The following is a 17168-nucleotide window of genomic DNA, read 5'->3' as shown; positions in this document are numbered from 1 at the left end:
CGCACGAGTGGGTCCATCAGTGAACTCCCGCAAGATCATCTCTATCGAAATTCCTATTCCTCACAACCTGGCCGCCCTATTCTAGGCCTTTCAGTGCCCACAGGGCGGAAAGAGTTTTAAAAAAGCCCCATCACATAAATACACAGTATATGTCACTTTATAATATCACCTAAAATGTCTTGCACGCGTATTTATTGTAATTTCAAATAATCTGTAAAAACAAATTTGACCTAGTACCAAATAACAGTACACGGTACTGGAAAAACAGAGCAGTACATCTTTCCGAATAAAAAGTTGACAAGTTATCTAGCTAGGTAGTCAACGGTTTCTTTAACGGTTGACTACCCATCGATTTTGATGCTCTTGCAAATGGTGAAACCACATCTAAAGCGAGTGAATACTGTGAGTGAATTGTATACAACGTGTCCGATTTATTTTGTGGATCTCAATTTCCTCTAAAACTTAGTACTGTACGTCTGTTTCTTCAGCTAAAAACTTGTTAATTATGGTCTCTACCATTGACTTAATGTTGTACACATTTTTCCTGTAAACATCACATATCTAAATTTTTGTTTCGGAATTTTGTCCAAAACCATGCTTATCTGTTAAATACCTAGTTACAGTTGTGCATATATTACTTCCATTACTGTATATATTTTTGATCATGTAGACAAATTATGTTTACATGATCAACTATTACGCTTGACAACTCTTTTACCGTCACTATTTCCCAGTTCTTCAGATACTGTTTCCTCTTTACCATTGTATAAACTGTAAAAAATTATTTAAGCAGACTTCAGCAAACACACGTTTAATCTCATTTTTTTTTATAAGCGAGGGGTCCCGTAGTCTGTAAGACTCCAGCTATTTCGAAAAGTTAGGAATAGGCCTACTAATGTTTTTTCAGATTTTTACAATAATTTTATGGAATAAAAATATCTACGAGTCTCGTCGGATCTGTGACTCCTCACACGGCTACTGAAGGGTAAAGATAGGATTTCAGAATCGCGAAAGTAAGAGTTGTGTCAATTTCCGTCCGGTATAATTAGTATTATTAATTAAACACGGTGTTTTTAGTTATTGATTTACATTTTTTCCTGAAAACAGAACTTTTTTTAATCAGCATATATGCGTACCGGCAGTAATTATTTTTGGGTCTCCCATAGTGGGCATGGCCAAATATACGATGGAAATGGATAAAAGGCCCTCTTAGGCCCAAAAGGACAAAATAAATAAATAAAGTATATATGGTAATCTTTTTGAAAAATTGGAAGTAACAACAGTATGTGTTTGTAAGAATTTACCCACAAGAGGGTGTTTGAACAACCGAAGCGCGTGATTTGTCTTGATAGAGCAGTGTTTATTTGTTTGTGGAATAATAATTTACGTGTATTCTTGCTTTAATTTATTTTAGAAAAAAAAATGCATAAACGAAATCTTTATTTCATTAATATTACACACAATATGCATTCAGATATTCCCAATTTTATTATTTTTAAAGTTAATATGCTATGCTTAATTAGTTTATTTGAGGCATTCTACAAATTTTATACCATATAAATATATAAGAGTGAAATAATACTAAAGTTAGATAATGTAAAATCATGGACATTATGGAACAAGTAAGCAGCTGCCTTCCAGATTCCATGACAAAATTTTTTCCTGTCTTTTTTAAATACATTTTAGGAATATTAGGAATCTTGAAATCTATAAATATGTTGGGAAGCACTATGAAAGTATTTATAGTAATTACATTAAAGTAATTATAAAAGTTATTAAGTGATAATGCTCAGTACATCTGAAATATACCAATTGCTAACCAGAGTCCTTTTCTTTAGATAAAACTTGTTTTGAGGTTTAACCCACAAATACACTGCTTTTATCATTAATATGTGCTGTTAAAACATACAATAATATATGTATATATACATATACTTCTTTTACTGATAAATATATTTAAAAAAAACATTAAATTTTCAGTATTAGCGATACTTCTAATTTATGCATTGAAATTTAAGAAGAAAGTTTGTTAAAATTTTCTTCTGATAAAAGGATATATTTATTGGTTTTAATGCTATTTTTCCAAGACCTTTAACACCAAAGTATTTTTTCTGAAAGTTTTGTCAACTGTACATGGTATAAAAATTACAAAATCATAAAAGGTGAGCCAAATCCTACATTCTGCTATAGAATGTAAATACTATCATTAAATAATTGAAGATGTTTAAGTAAGATTTGGCACCAGTTAAAATCCCTAGTTTTATAGTATCTTAATGAAATAAAAGGAACTCCCCATTTTTATGATAATTTTTGAAATAACTTTTTGACACACGAAAGTTCAATTGACACTAGCACATTTTTGGCTTTTCTGATGAAATATTCTTCCAAAAGACAAGATATATTAACCATTTCTTAAGTAATTAACTTTACTTCCAGTCAGAAGAATCTTATACAGTATAGTTTTATATGAATGATAGAACTTTGGCTAATCTTGTGTACGATATTTAGTTCTACCATTAAAACTTGATATTAAACTGTATTAAAAAGATAAAAGATAGTGAGTTTTGATCAGATCTTTGCTCTAAATTCAGTTCTGCTATAGTAATTTTGGAAATTTTAAAATATATTTTTTACTATTATTTTATAATATCAGCAAAGCTTGAATTTTAATCAACTTAAGCTGAAGTCTTGTGGCAATAGTTAATCTGTATGGTTAGATGGTGGATTTAAATTATATGTATGTTTGGAACAGATGATTGTACAGAGATCCAAGTAGTATAGCTATTAACACAATTGTACTTTTACAGGTAAGCAGAAATTACAGATTTGAGTTCTAAGTTGATTTATTCTTCTAATTATTAATGCAAAACGTGGTCTAACCATCTACTTTTAGACTAAATTTATTAGTTAGGTGCTGTTCATAAATGACATCCACACTGGAAGGGGGAGGGAGTTAAAGACAAGTCAAAGTCAGACAAAGGAAAGAGAGGGGTTGAGCTTCAGTAGACATCCATTTATTTCATTAAATACATTTCATTATATACAGCTTTTGCATAAATAAATATAAATATAATAAAATGCATTTTATGCATTATTATATTTCAAAATTTCTTGTACGTTTCATTTCTACTTATGGTATCTATCATTCCTGAAGTGATAATGGTTTTAAGGAGGATCAAGTTTTGTTGGACATCCGAAGAGGGGAGGGAGTTATGAACACTTGTACAAATTGGGATAAGAGAGGAGGGGGAGTAAAAATTTCAAGAAACGTGGACATAATTTATGGACTGCCCCTAAGAATACAGGCACTAAGAGCAATAAGAAAATTGTTTAAAATCTAACAATAAAAACGACAAGAAAAGTTTAATTTATTTAATAGATTATTAGATTTCAGTCTATTAAATGGATTGAAATCCAACATTTAATCTATTAAATAGATTACTGTTTCTATATCTTTCTACCATATACATATATCAGCCACATAGGAACTACAATTGTTGCAAAAAAATAACATAAGTATGCTTAACCTTTTGATAATGATTTTTCTACATTCTGTTTGTTGATTTAATTATCTTATTAGAAAAACATCTGGTTAATTAAGATATGCTTGTTTTAAATATTTTTATTTTTAGGTGGATTGTATTTTCTGCGATATGTGATATATGTTTTAATAACAAAGATTTTTCAAAGAAAATGTGAAAAGAACATATGTGAATACTATTACAGTTCACCAGATATAGAAAAATTAGGAATTGTGACTTCAAAAGCTGAATGGGATATTGAAAAACCTTTAGACTTTTCATGCAATCCTGAATATGTAAGAAATAATTTTTAATATACTGTTTTGCTTATAAACAATGAATTTGTTCTCATTATAATTAAATTTTCTAGCCAGATTAATTATAAAATGTGTAATTATTTATTTTTAAAAATGTTTTGAATTCTTAACAGTTGTCAATTAGATAATACTGATTCAGAAATAAAATTTGGGAAATTCTTTTGCTCTAAATGAAATTCAAATAACTAAAAACAGTTATAATGATAACTAAAAAGTATATAATATATTTGATTTCTTTTGAAATATTTTATTTGCAGCATGGTATTATGAAATTTTTTAAAATTTAGAATATTATGTAAACACTTTTTACATGTACTTGAATAGCTATGCCTTGTAATGAATGCTATTTATGCCTTTGATTAATTTTTGAACTGATGTTCTAGAATTGTAGTATATATATTTGAAACTTGATGATGACTAATTTAGTTGAAAATGTTTATTCATATGTAAATCATATGCTGAAAATTAAAGATTTAGTTTTTCAAGCTGTAATAATTGATAAATGTTAATGTTAATAGATATTAATGTAGTTAATAACTAAATAATTATATTAACATTTCAAAATGGTTGAGTTTTTATTTTATTTGCATTTTGTGTTGTTTATCTTTTTGAATTAATTTAATAAGGATGGTTTCTCCATATATATTTTTTCTATTTGTGACAATTTAACTAATTTCATCTCATAATTATAAGTAGAAGATGTTTTTAATGATCGTATTTATAATAATATAATAACATAACTTTTAATTTTTTTTTGTTCTGTTAATGCTAAAGATAAAACTTAGCATACTTTTCCCCTTTTTGTTTTTGTTTTTTCTACATCTGTCATATTTTTCATAATAGTTCTTTGTAAATAATGATTTCTTTCCTCAAATTCTGATTTATTTTAAATAGTCAATATAATATTCATATGTCAAGTTTAACATTTTGGATTAAATTACTAATTTATATTATTTCTTATTCCGATTTAGTCACATGATAAAGTATTATTTTATTCTGGAAATTCTAATGGAGACTGCTTTATGGTTCATATTACCAGAAAGAATTCCTGTTTAGGAGAAGTCTCTCTGTTTTTGAAACTTGCTAACAAAGGATGTTATGAGTTACCAATTCATCCTAATATAGATACTGTTTTATATGATTTGAGAGATTTCTCTGGAAATGGCCTTGAAATAAAATGTTTATCACCTTTCAGAAGATGGAGAATTTCATATAATGGATTACTCAGGTTATAACTTAGTTATTTTATTATGTGATTATAATTATTTTCTATTTTAAAACAAATTTAATATTTATTCATTTTTTTTGTTGCTTACATGTTAATTAAATTTTCTAAAAATAAACTTTTTGTTTTTTATTATTTTTATGTAATAAACCCTTAATTACACACATTTATAGATTAGAAAAATGAATACTTATGTTTAAAAAAAAAGTATTATAGTTTATCTCACAGTTCAGATAGCTTGATGTTATATGTTATTTACTGTTATGTAATTACTGGGTTTGGATATAAACATCCAAATCCAATATATATATTAAAGCCAAATAATTGCTGAATTATACTGGGCTACATTACTACTACTATTATTAATTAAATGCTAAGTTATTTGGCACACCTGCCTCTAGGAGTCAAATTACTTAGCATTTAATTAATAATAGTAGTAGAGCATAATATAATTTGGCAATTGTTTGGTCAAAACATATTTTTGATCAAACAATTGTTTTGATGGATACAGTATCATACTATAAGATATAAAAAAAAATTATGAAATTTTCAAAAAACTTTCATAATAACTATTATATATTAAATAAATAAGAAAGAGTAATTTTAATTTAAATAAATAAACAAACAAACTACTACTTTAAGACTACCAAAATGTATTTAAAACAAAACTGAAACATTAAATATAAACTTAGGCTATTATCAGCATCTAACAAACATTTTATAGATGAAAAAGAACACCAGAATTTCAAATGATTTACAGAGTTAAGTATTAAATCATTAAAAATATAAATTATAATATTCAATAAAATATTTTGTGTATGTGTAAATTTCACGCATTTTTTATTCTATTTAGAAGTCATCTTGAAAAAGACTTTTGCAATGTCAAAAACATTTAAAAGAGAAAAACACAAAGTTTCTACCTTTAATGTTTGTTTGATCTTTTTATCTCACATCCAGAAAACTGATTTCTGTTTTGTAATTTTCAGTTATTTGTTAAAGAAGTTCTTAATATATTGATACAATAAAAAATACATTGACAAATGTGTGGAAAGATTGAAGGGTTATAAGAAGCATGTTTTCAAAGTAGAGAGTCACAGTTTGAAAAAATTTGTATGTCACTTTTATACAGGGTGTTTCACATAAGGTGTTATAAATCAATAACAAGTCAATAACTCAGATAATATGCTTGTAATAAAAAAAAAATTAATAAAAATAAAAGTTTAATATTTCTGAGAAGCATATTTTCAATGCCCCTTGAAATTATTAAACTTTTATTCTCATCAATTTTTTTATTAGAAGCATATTATTTGAGTTATTGACTTGTAAAACCTGATGTGAAGCATCCTGTACATTAATAACATTATATTTGAGGTGGAGCATTAGCAAAATTGTGGCTTACAAAATTGTTTTTATTCTCAAAATTTGATTGATTGATTTTGATAAAACTTTGCCATTTTTCATTAATTGTGATGAGGAAACCAAATGGAGGTTCAGGATTTCATTTTTGAGATACAGTAGGGGCAAAGTTACAATGCTCACTGAAATGATTGAGTATACCTAATGGAATTTAGGGGACAAAATAAAAAAACAGCATTGCATATGACTAATGGAAAATGGGCATGAAAAATGAACAAAACACAAGAATAAAGCAATCGACATCAGTTTCTTTGTTTGTGTGTTTTGCTTGTTCTGCAACTTTCCATGTTGGCAAGTGCAAGGATCATCTCCTCTCTGGTGGTAAATGCAAGAATCACGTGTCTGTGCCAGGTTTGTGCAAGGATTGCCTATCCATGCCCAGCAGGTGCAAAAATCAATTCTTTCTTTCTGGCTCTGCTCAATTCTATCACAATATAACAAAGTTGCATGATGTCCTCAGTGATAAAAAATGTACTATAGTTAACTGACTAATTATAGAAATTGATATAATTTTTAGATGATNAACTACTTATCTTATAAATGGAGAAGTCTTATTCAGAGAAATATTAGACTAATTTAAATTTTAGCAGTTTTATTTTTGTATATAAATTATCATTCTATCTACAAACTAAGAAAAATTTACTGATTCAAGATACAAAACTCTGATTTTAAATTCTACATAAATACTTACACAAATGAAAATTTAACATGTTTTCCACAGTCATTTGGGTCGCTGATATCTCTGTAAAAATTTTTTAAATTACATATACTATATATATATATATATATATATATATAGTATATGTAATTTAAAAAATTTTTACAGAGATATCAGCGACCCAAATGACTGTGGAAAACATGTTAAATTTTCATTTGTGTAAGTATTTATGTAGAATTTAAAATCAGAGTTTTGTATCTTGAATCAGTAAATTTTTCTTAGTTTGTAGATAGAATGATAATTTATATACAAAAATAAAACTGCTAAAATTTAAATTAGTCTAATATTTCTCTGAATAAGACTTCTCCATTTATAAGATAAGTAGTTATCTAACAAAACTCATATTATAAATATACTGCAGTAACTTTATAATGCTTTGCAGTTATTTCGGAATGTAACACAAATGTTTTCAGTCCACCTTAGGACCTTCTTCAGGTGGAGTTCTAGAAAAAATTCTTTCTGGTGTGATTAGTGTTCCATTTAGTTCTAATGTGTTCTAATTTCAAATGCTTCTGTTTTTGTAAATTTCTAAAAATTGCATCTGCGTTGGCTGTTATAATGCCATGTCATACATAGTTTGCCATGCCTTTGAGAGTTGTTTTTCATCCGTAAAGTTGATTGAAAGACCCTGGCAGTCTGATTTAAAAATCTCTAATGCTTCCAAATTCTTAAGTTGGTTTATATGATGGTTTGCCGGATTGTGCCGCTTGCTGTAGTTTGGGTGTAATGATGTTTTCACTGGCATATATAGCTAAAGTGATAGTGTTTTTCTTCTTTTCAATATCCCATTTGGAGTTTAGTTCACAGAGGCATTATTTAAGCAACCTTCCTGTAGATCCAATATATACAAGGTCTCTATTTGTTATCTTTGAGTGGAATTTTATACACTCCTGGTGTTCTTTTGATGTCTGCCCAATCCTTCTAATTCCTTAGCATGTCGAATGTATCTGGCTTACATCTGTAGGCTATTTTTCATTAGTATAAGACCCAGTTTCTCGATATAGGGAGTGCATAAGGCATTCATACTTTATAGCAATACGGTAGGGAGATATATCCTGCCAGACTATTTTTCAGAGCTCTATTCAATTGATCTTTGAGTTGGTTTTTTTGCTTGTCTGCCATTCTATATACTAAGCTTTTATTATAGCCATATTAATATCTTTTGCTATTAATATAAAATTGCGACAGTATAGTACTTTAAATGTTTGTATTGTATAAATATATAATGTTTAAAAGATTTGCTCACACTTCAGTTCTAAAGAAAGATGGTTAGTTTGAGTTGCCAACTCAATTATTTTATTTTAGAGTTTAAAGTGTAGCTAGGAAAGATATAATAAATAGTATATATATTCAAAATGTTCATGTTATAATGGTTTACAATCTAATCTACTCTTATCATTTTATTCAATTCACAATCAGATTTAATAATTTATGACAAAACTTTATATTTTACCATTAATTAAATTAAAAAGCATAAAGTTTTAAAAATATGTTAAGTGTTTTTTCATATATTATATGAATGAATCATCCTTATAATGGTTATAATGGTATTTTCTATAATTCATGAGAAGATGCATAAATAGCTGAAAATGTCCAATATTTTATTTTTACTTGAAAAAGATGCTTAAATAAGTTGAAAACATTTATTAAACTGATGTCTTGCTTTGAGTGACAATGTACTATTGTTATTTTTTGAATAAAATAAATAAAAGGCTTCCAGACTATAAATTCCCACTGGTGTCTGTCTGTATATTCTTTCATACTCTTGAGAATGGAGTTATATGAAAGTTGAGACCAGCTATGGAAATCTTACAGGTAGGAGGTCCAATTAACTATATACAAACTTCTGGCTTAGACTTCCAGTCTAAACCAGAAGTTTGTATAATTCAAAAATTTTCTCCTGAACAGAGTTAGATAGATGACTGGCATGTTTCATTCATCAGCCTTTTAAAATTTTCTTTTAAAATGCTGTATACATAAATGTTTCCAAAAGTGATTATTATTCACTTTTTTTTAATATATAGTCATATACAGTCGACCACCCCTATAACACAGGTTCCTATAGTTCAGATTCCTATATCACAGCGAAAAAATTTCGACAGTATTCGTACAAACATGCTAAAAAAACTCGTATGATTCAGTAAAGCATCATCGCCGACTCGTGTCGCGACAGGATTGGTCAAATCTAGACCAATAGCGGATATTGTACAAACCATTGAGTTTAAACAAACAGTGGATGTACTAAAAACCATTTATTATTTAATGTCCATAAAAACTTTATTTATTTGAATGATGTCTCCAAAGTTCAGTGAATTTTTCGCAAAAAAAATAATTTATCAAAAGCACGCGAGTGCCATTTGATAACAAGCTCCATGACGAAAACAAGCTTAAGCAATGGCGTAGTCGAACGGTGCACACTCAGTAAGTAATCTTACAATTTTTTGTTTATAGCATAGTTAATATGGATTATTCCCAAAGATTATACGTATTTTGGAAATATTGAATCAAATTAGTCTAGAATCGATTAATTTTATGGAAGAAACCTTTCAAACAGCCATAGTCCTTAAACTGCATACGTGCCGGGCTGTGATTGTCTGGACTTGTAGAAAATGGATTCATAAAAACTGGAATGTATCTACCGTGTTATAGGGGGGTCGACTGTATTTAAATTAATGTATAAATATATATTATTTTATTAATATTATTTATTTTGATTTATGTGTTAAATATAAATTTATAATCATAGTTGGATGCCTGTGAGTGCTGTTACTGATCTTCAGACAAATTACAGCTCTTATTTATTAGCAGAATCAGTTTTGAAAAGTGGTTGGAAGATTTTTGCAAATTTTAATAGGTGATGAAAATATTTGTTCTGTTATAATAATTAAATTAATTAGTTGTATTAATTATTTTTTAAATTACAATTTTTGAGTTATTAAATCAAGAACTTTTATTAAAATGAATTATTCATTATATTTGTTTATTTAAATTATGTAGTGTGCTTGAACAATTAAATTCATATGATCATTGGGGAGAAAGTATTGGAACAGTGATTATCGACAATGATCCTGAACAGGAAGTGTATTTGTGGGGAATTAGAAGGCGAAGCAGGAGTGAGTCTGAATAATTTACTTATAAAAAATTTATGCAAATTTGTAAAATTAACTTTTTCTGTCAGATTTTGTAAACTTAAATTAAATCTGATGACATTAAATTTCAAGTATTCAGAAATAAAATAAATAGTTTCAAATATGACAAGGCAGTTTTGATTGAAAATACAGTACTAGAAATGTAAGGGAGGGGATTGATATTTATATAAGCAATTCCCAACTTTCAGAGTTCTATTATAGCCTCCCATCATGATAAGTCAAATTGATCATAAGGCAAACAAAAAAAAAAATAAAGACAACATTAAGATATAATTTCTATGGCTGCTCATAAGCCTATATAATACTCCATGAATAATAATATTGTAATTAATTATTGTGTTACATATCACAATACAATATAGTAACATTTTTTGTGTGTTACACTTCAAAACAATGTTTAATATTTTTAAATTTGTTAATAAACATTATAACTAATTGAAATTCACAGGCACATGCTGATAATCAGCTACATTTAAAGGTATCAAAAACAAAGATGGCAAACTAAACCAATTTTCAGCACAAAAATTATGGAGGAAAGGAATCAACAGGACTACTTTTCAGATGTAGATTTCTTTCCTCCCATGTAGAAGTTGATTTACAATTTATAGCCTTACAGTCCTCCCTCCCTCTCTCACTAAATGTTATAATGGTTTACAATCTAATCTACTCTTATCATTNCTTATACATAAATTATACACTTATAAAAATTCATGTGTTACATGTATAATTTATTAAATTTAAAGTTATTTGCTATATAAATCAGTAAGTTTTGTATTTATATTTCATTTGGAAATTGGCTAAATTTAAAAATTCAATTTTGTATTTTTCAAAACTAAATTATCTTTCTTTATATATTGATATGCAACAATTATATCATAGATTGTTGATTCTTTTTCTTTCAGTAAACAATTTCAACAGATAAATTTTTTTATTTAGTTATATAATTTTGTTTTATATATATATTTTTTTCAGATACTTATAATTGTAAAGATACAAGTTATGGAGTGAAATTCTATGGCTATTTATTGGTATGCTTTATAAAATAATTTAATCTTAATTTTTTGGCACTTGTGGCTTATCCTCATATATGTTGTGTCATGTCACTTTTCATTTTCATGTATCTGTCATGCTCTAAGATTAAGATTAATTTATTTACAAATATTTTAAAATATTTTTTCATTTATAAACTCAAAATAACTATTAAAAAACTAAACATACCATATAATCTTTAATATTATGCACTAATATACAAATTAGTTTTTGCTTTGAGAATTTGTATCAAAGGAGCAGTGTATCGAGAATTGATTATTTATTCAATATTTTGAATTTGTCTATGCCTGAGAATGATGATGATCATATTCTGCAGGAATATGGTATAGTATATTTTTGAAGATCTTTACAAAAAAGATATTAAAATGAATTTATATTTAGAGTGAAAAAAATTTTAAATGGTAGTGTGATGTTGGTACAGACAAATGGAAATGGCATCTTTGCATAAAAGTACAAAAACATGAATATTCAACGTGGAACATCAAGAAAACAACTAAATTGGTATATTTCTGAATTTGTACGGAGAAGATCATTTCAAATGGAAAGTAAGTTTCATAACTACTAATAATTACTGGTAAAAACTGGCCTGTCTATGAAACAAGTTCTAAGTGAAGGAAAGTAGGTAGTTTAACTTTAAAATTTAGCTCAAGAAGTAGTAATTAAAAGTTTTAATGTAACAATAACAGCCAAAATCATTAATTGTACTGTTTTATCAAAATCTTTTGAAAACTTTCAAAAAATTTTATATAGTAAAACCTGTCCAAAACAGAACCTGAATAAAATGGAAACCTGCCCAAAATGGAAAAATTCTTTGAAACTGAGTGATTTTCTGCATTAAAAAACTTTATCAAAATGGAAACCAGCAAAACTAAAAAAAATATTTGTTATCATGCAATTCCAGTTTACACACAGATTTCACTGTACTTGTATTTTTGAATAGCATGCTATTTCATTGCCTATGCAGTGTGACATTGGAATGCAGTGCATGACAGAATATGCATGAGACTAACTCATAAGTGCCAGTTTTTCTAATGATTAATATGTCTTGAACAAAACAAATTTAAGCTAAATGACATTTATTATTAATTTTGTTCAATTGTCATAAAAATTTTTATATTCTTACATTTATTTGATTTTTTATATTTTAATTTTTATATTTGTATTTATATCTTATGCCAATTATTAAACATTTTTTAATACTTTGAATTTTTATAGAAAGTTGTAAGAAATTTAAAAAAATAAATAAATATTGTTATTGTTGGAGATAGTATTTAATTTGTAAGCAAAAACCAAATTTGAGGGGTGCTGTATTTATAATAATGTTCAGTCAAAAATTCAAAAAATAGCATATAAAAAAAATAAATACAAAATATTAGTTCTTTTTATACAGATCTATTTTCAAATAGCATTTTAAAATTAATTCCAACATGCAGAAATCATACACACTTTTCCAGTAGGACAAAGTTTTTAATTTACATAATAGCAAACATTTTTAGCCTCTTGCAGGGGTCTTCAGCAGATTTATGTAGAAGAAAGCTCCTGAAAAAAGCTGAAAATATTTGCTGTTGTGTAAATTAAAAACTTTGTTCTGCTGGAAAAGTATGATTTTTGCATGTTAGCTAGAGCTTTAGAAGTATTTCATAATTCAAAATTAATTCTAACATATTATTTCAAAGTAGACATTCACTTCAAAATATAGAAACAAAATTGTGTTTTTTGCCAATATCATAAAAGTATAAAAATAATTTTATCATAACATTTATTTCATAAAAGATATTTTGTGATTTTATAATCAATAAAAAAAGAAATAAAAAATCCTAATATAAATTTTTTGAAATTGTTATATATGTATATTAAGATATGAATGATAAATGCCCTCTAATTAAATTTTTATATGAATTTTCTTTTTCATTAAAAGTAAATGCATGTAAACTTACTAATCAGAGCTTAGAAAGATTTGAATTTTGTTTGCAGTTGCATTTTAGATTTTATATTTTTATTGATTTAGCATAAAAATAAAAGTTATACATTATGATTTTTAAATGATTACTTTTATTTCAGAATGGATTTATATTTCACTTTGGTATTTTTTCTATTGCAAACACAAAATTAAAATGGTAAGACAAAAGTTTGAATTTTACTATGAAATTTATTATTTGTAAAATATTTTTATTATATCTTGTTATGTTTATTAAAGTAATAATTGTATTTATTAAGTTACTAAAAATAAATTAAATATAAAAAAAATTATTAATTATCCTGAAGTCTAAATACAGTTGTCCCTTGATAGTCTGACGTTTTGTAATTTGACATGCTCAGTAGTCTGATGCACCTCCTGTCAAGGTACCCGTCCCTGTTACGTGTCTGCTTGCACAGAAGCATGTTGCAATGTGAATCTCCTCACCCAATTCTTACACGGTGACACACATTTCTTGTGTTTTCCGTGAGCAGTTCTGTTCGAACAGTTGGAGTAGGTAATATTGTAGGCTACTGCTAGCAAAACAATGCCAAATATGTAACCACTTTCGGTAATCCGGACACTTTTGGTAATCCGACACCCCTTTGGTCCCATACCTGTCGGATTATCAAGGAACAGCTATACTAAATTTGAAGTTGTATCATGTTGAATTAATATTACAGATAAAAACTTAAAATAAGTGAAGAGCTGTAATTTAAGTTTGTATAAAAAATATTTTAATACTGTCATAATACTTAAGAAATTTTCTTTAAATTCATTTAAATCTTTATACTAGCTGCTCTATCATGTTATAGAATTAATTATTGTATGTAATATAATAAATAGCTTTTGTAAATGTAGAATATATTAGGATTTTTGTTAAGTTATAAATACATATAAAATTTGAGTATTGCTTATTTTACATGAAAATAATATGATGTTTTAGATATGTGGTGATTATTTTGCATGTGGAGTTTTTTTATAGAGTTTTTTTTATAGAGGTAGAGTTTTTTGATATTTTTATTTATTTACATAAATTGTATCATTAAATATTTTTTAAAGTAATTAACATAAATTAAAATGAGTTTAATATTGTATTATTGGTAAGATTCAAACTCTGAATGAGGGGTTTTGCATCCCCTGAGAATTGTAAACCTCCCTATATGAGCAAAAAATTCGAAGAACTATACCTGTACATGTGACCCTTTGCAAGATATTTTCTTCCAAAGGTCAGTTTTTAACATGTATCAGTATGCTGCCTATTCTCCATGCTCCACATCAGTTAATAGTGAGCACCAAAGCTTCCAGATGGGGGTGAAGCTCACCCCACCTGGAAGCTTTGGTGCTCACCTGGGAAAAACTATATAACATCAAGTATTTCATGAACAGTCAGGTGGGCTACTCAAAGCCAGCATAGTCTCATGGCCTAAATATAGACATGTATTCTATTACAGGGGAACAGATAATAATAAAACTAGTGGAATAATTTTCTTATTCACAAAAAGTGGAAAAATCATATTATTCAGTTTGACAGCCCATCAAAAACGAGTAGCAAGATTAGTTAACCATCTGTCAAAAAGGTACAAAATACAGATTATCCAAGTTTATACATCAACAACTAGCTATTTTGAGGAGGATATTGAAGATTTCTATAAAAAAAAGTAAGAATGATGAGTAAGAAAATAAATCATTATCTTAAGCTAATCATGCATAACCTGAATTCAAGAATTGAAGAAAAGAAAAATGGCAAAAACTCAGTTGAGAACTATGGTTATGGTACAACAAAATGAAAGAGGAAGAAGACTTGTTGAATTTGTAGAATATGAACAGCTATACATTATAAATTCCTTTTTCAAGAAAAACATCACAAATGGACTTGGAGAAGTGCAAATGGATCTAATAATGAAATTAGTAATATTTTTTACATTATGTGTTTCCATATATGGCAACAATAATGCAAAAAATAGCTACTTACACAAATAATATGGCTTAATTCAAGCTCTGAATGAAATGATAGGGACCTTATCAGAGCTATAAAGCATTATCATAGGAGCAAAAAAGTCAAAGGAACCATATCTCTACAAGCAATCCTTCATGAGATACAGCCTCCTAAAAATCAGGTTGTGCAAGACCACGAGTTGCATCACTCTGCTAAGACTATTGCATTTAACCATTTGAGTTCAATTTTCTCTTCTTCTTTTCTTCTTACCTCACAGACTCCTAAGATATCCCACTTAATTCTCTCTAGTTTTTCTAGTTTATGTAACTGAATTTGAGAAGATAAAAATTGTCATTGTACATAGCCAAAGTCATCATTGTATAACAGCCAGGTCTAACCCGGAGATTCTTAGAACCCTGTCTTCATGTTTCTGATTACTGCCATAGCCAGAGACAGTGCTGAGAAAGATAAGGGCCTCACACAGAGGTATATGTTCAGACTAGAAAAGGAGGAAGAGTTGAGAGTGTAAGAAGGGGTAAGAGTAAGAGAAGTAAAGTGAGATGGATAGAGGGAAAAAGTAACCAGGGTCATGGGACCCGTGGGCACCTGCATTGCATTTATTAAATAATAACACAGCACAAAATAACAATAGGATTATTACAGAATTACATACATAGAAATATAATTACAAGATTGGTAGGCGCGACAGTAGTAATTTGGAGTATACAAAAATACACATGAGACAGAGACATATATTATTTACACAGTATAAAGAGGTTAACAGTAGGAGTTGACTGACAATGTCAGATGTAATCGCGGGTTACAAACAGCTGAAAATGTAAGGACAATAAACACAGAGAATACAATAAGTGGAGACAAGTAGACACCAAAGCGTTCCTATAAAAGCATAGCCAGAGACAGTACAACTTCCAGCAACTGAGTATTATTCAGAGAATTCATGAAAAAAAAAAATGCTAGAGGGAAGTTGGTCATGGTCCTCCATGCTGGCCAGTGCAGATTGGAAAGAACCCATTCATGTTCATTTGCCATGTACTAGACATGGTTACTAACAGGTTGTACTATGTGAAAGGTGTGGATTGGACTTTTAAGTCCTTGTTCCTAGTCAATTCCTTTAAATTCTTTAAGTTAATTAAACGTGTTTTTTTAAATTAACAAGCAAGGGCTATTAGTAGCCCTTAATTACTAGTTAGTGTATCTGTTGTATCTGTTATGTATTATGCATTTGTGTCATTGGCACAAGGGCGTCTTATAGCTTAAATAGTGTTTTTGGTATTGGTCCTGTACTGAAAATTAAACCTTAATTTTGATATATATATTTAATATATATATATTGAAATTAAATGAATGATATTATCTGTATATATTTTCTAATTTTATGAAATATATATATATATTTTTTATAATGAAATTATATATATATTTATATGTACAGTTTGTAAACTATAAGGTAAAATAATCTAAATATTTTTGTAAAACGTTTGTTATTTTTAATAATAGAATGTCTGATTTCTTTTTAAATATTGAGATATAACTGATTATGGAAACAGTTAAATATTTGTTTATGGTAAAATAGCTGAATGTTTGTTTCATTGGATTAAATTGAAATAATTTTTATAATTACAGAAAATTATAATATAAAAACTATTGCACAAAGACATAAAATTTTTAAAATAATTTTAAAAATTTATAAAATTTAATATAAAATTTTAAAAATAAGCATTAATTATAATTACAATATTAATAAAATATTTGTAAAGTAGATCTAATTATAATCATTATTAAAAATTTTATTTTCAAATATAATGTAAACGTGATGTCTAAATACAGTAAATGTATATTAATTTTAAGCTTATTA

General features: G+C 27.4%; 2 protein-coding genes across 2 annotated transcripts in view; both read left to right on the top strand.

Moving 5' to 3' along the window:
• The first annotated feature begins 1006 nt into the window (after nucleotides 1-1006).
• Nucleotides 1007-11497, top strand: LOC111638609. The gene is made up of 7 exons (XM_023384348.1): nucleotides 1007-1013; nucleotides 3633-3817; nucleotides 4810-5066; nucleotides 7306-7356; nucleotides 9944-10051; nucleotides 10195-10310; nucleotides 11319-11497. The coding sequence occupies exons 3-7, from the start codon at nucleotides 4861-4863 to the stop codon at nucleotides 11390-11392; spliced, it is 555 nt and encodes a 184-aa protein (XP_023240116.1). The 5' UTR covers nucleotides 1007-1013; nucleotides 3633-3817; nucleotides 4810-4860; the 3' UTR covers nucleotides 11393-11497.
• Nucleotides 11498-13462: 1965 nt separating this feature from the next.
• Nucleotides 13463-17168, top strand: part of LOC111638597 — a 63541-nt gene continuing 59835 nt past the window's right edge. The window contains exon 1 of the mRNA XM_023384333.1: nucleotides 13463-13513. The gene's annotated coding sequence lies outside the window, so the exon portion shown is untranslated. The remainder of the gene's footprint in view (nucleotides 13514-17168) is intronic.

This window comes from Centruroides sculpturatus, unplaced genomic scaffold, assembly GCF_000671375.1.
Source record: "Centruroides sculpturatus isolate CEXI.00-Female unplaced genomic scaffold, Cexi_2.0 scaffold801, whole genome shotgun sequence".
Lineage (NCBI taxonomy): Eukaryota > Metazoa > Arthropoda > Arachnida > Scorpiones > Buthidae > Centruroides > Centruroides sculpturatus.
This window is presented reverse-complemented; position numbering and strand designations above follow the sequence as displayed.

What these genes read in the sequence shown, in the direction of transcription:
- LOC111638609 (XM_023384348.1), top strand. Translation starts at nt 4,861, where the DNA reads ATGGTTCATATTACCAGAAAGAATTCCTGTTTAGGAGAAGTCTCTCTG. An exon ending in CATGTTAAATTTTCATTTGT is followed by an intron (nt 7,357 to 9,943) that starts GTAAGTATTTAT and finishes TTATAATCATAG; the next exon opens with TTGGATGCCTGTGAGTGCTG. An exon ending in AATTAGAAGGCGAAGCAGGA is followed by an intron (nt 10,311 to 11,318) that starts GTGAGTCTGAAT and finishes TATTTTTTTCAG; the next exon opens with ATACTTATAATTGTAAAGAT.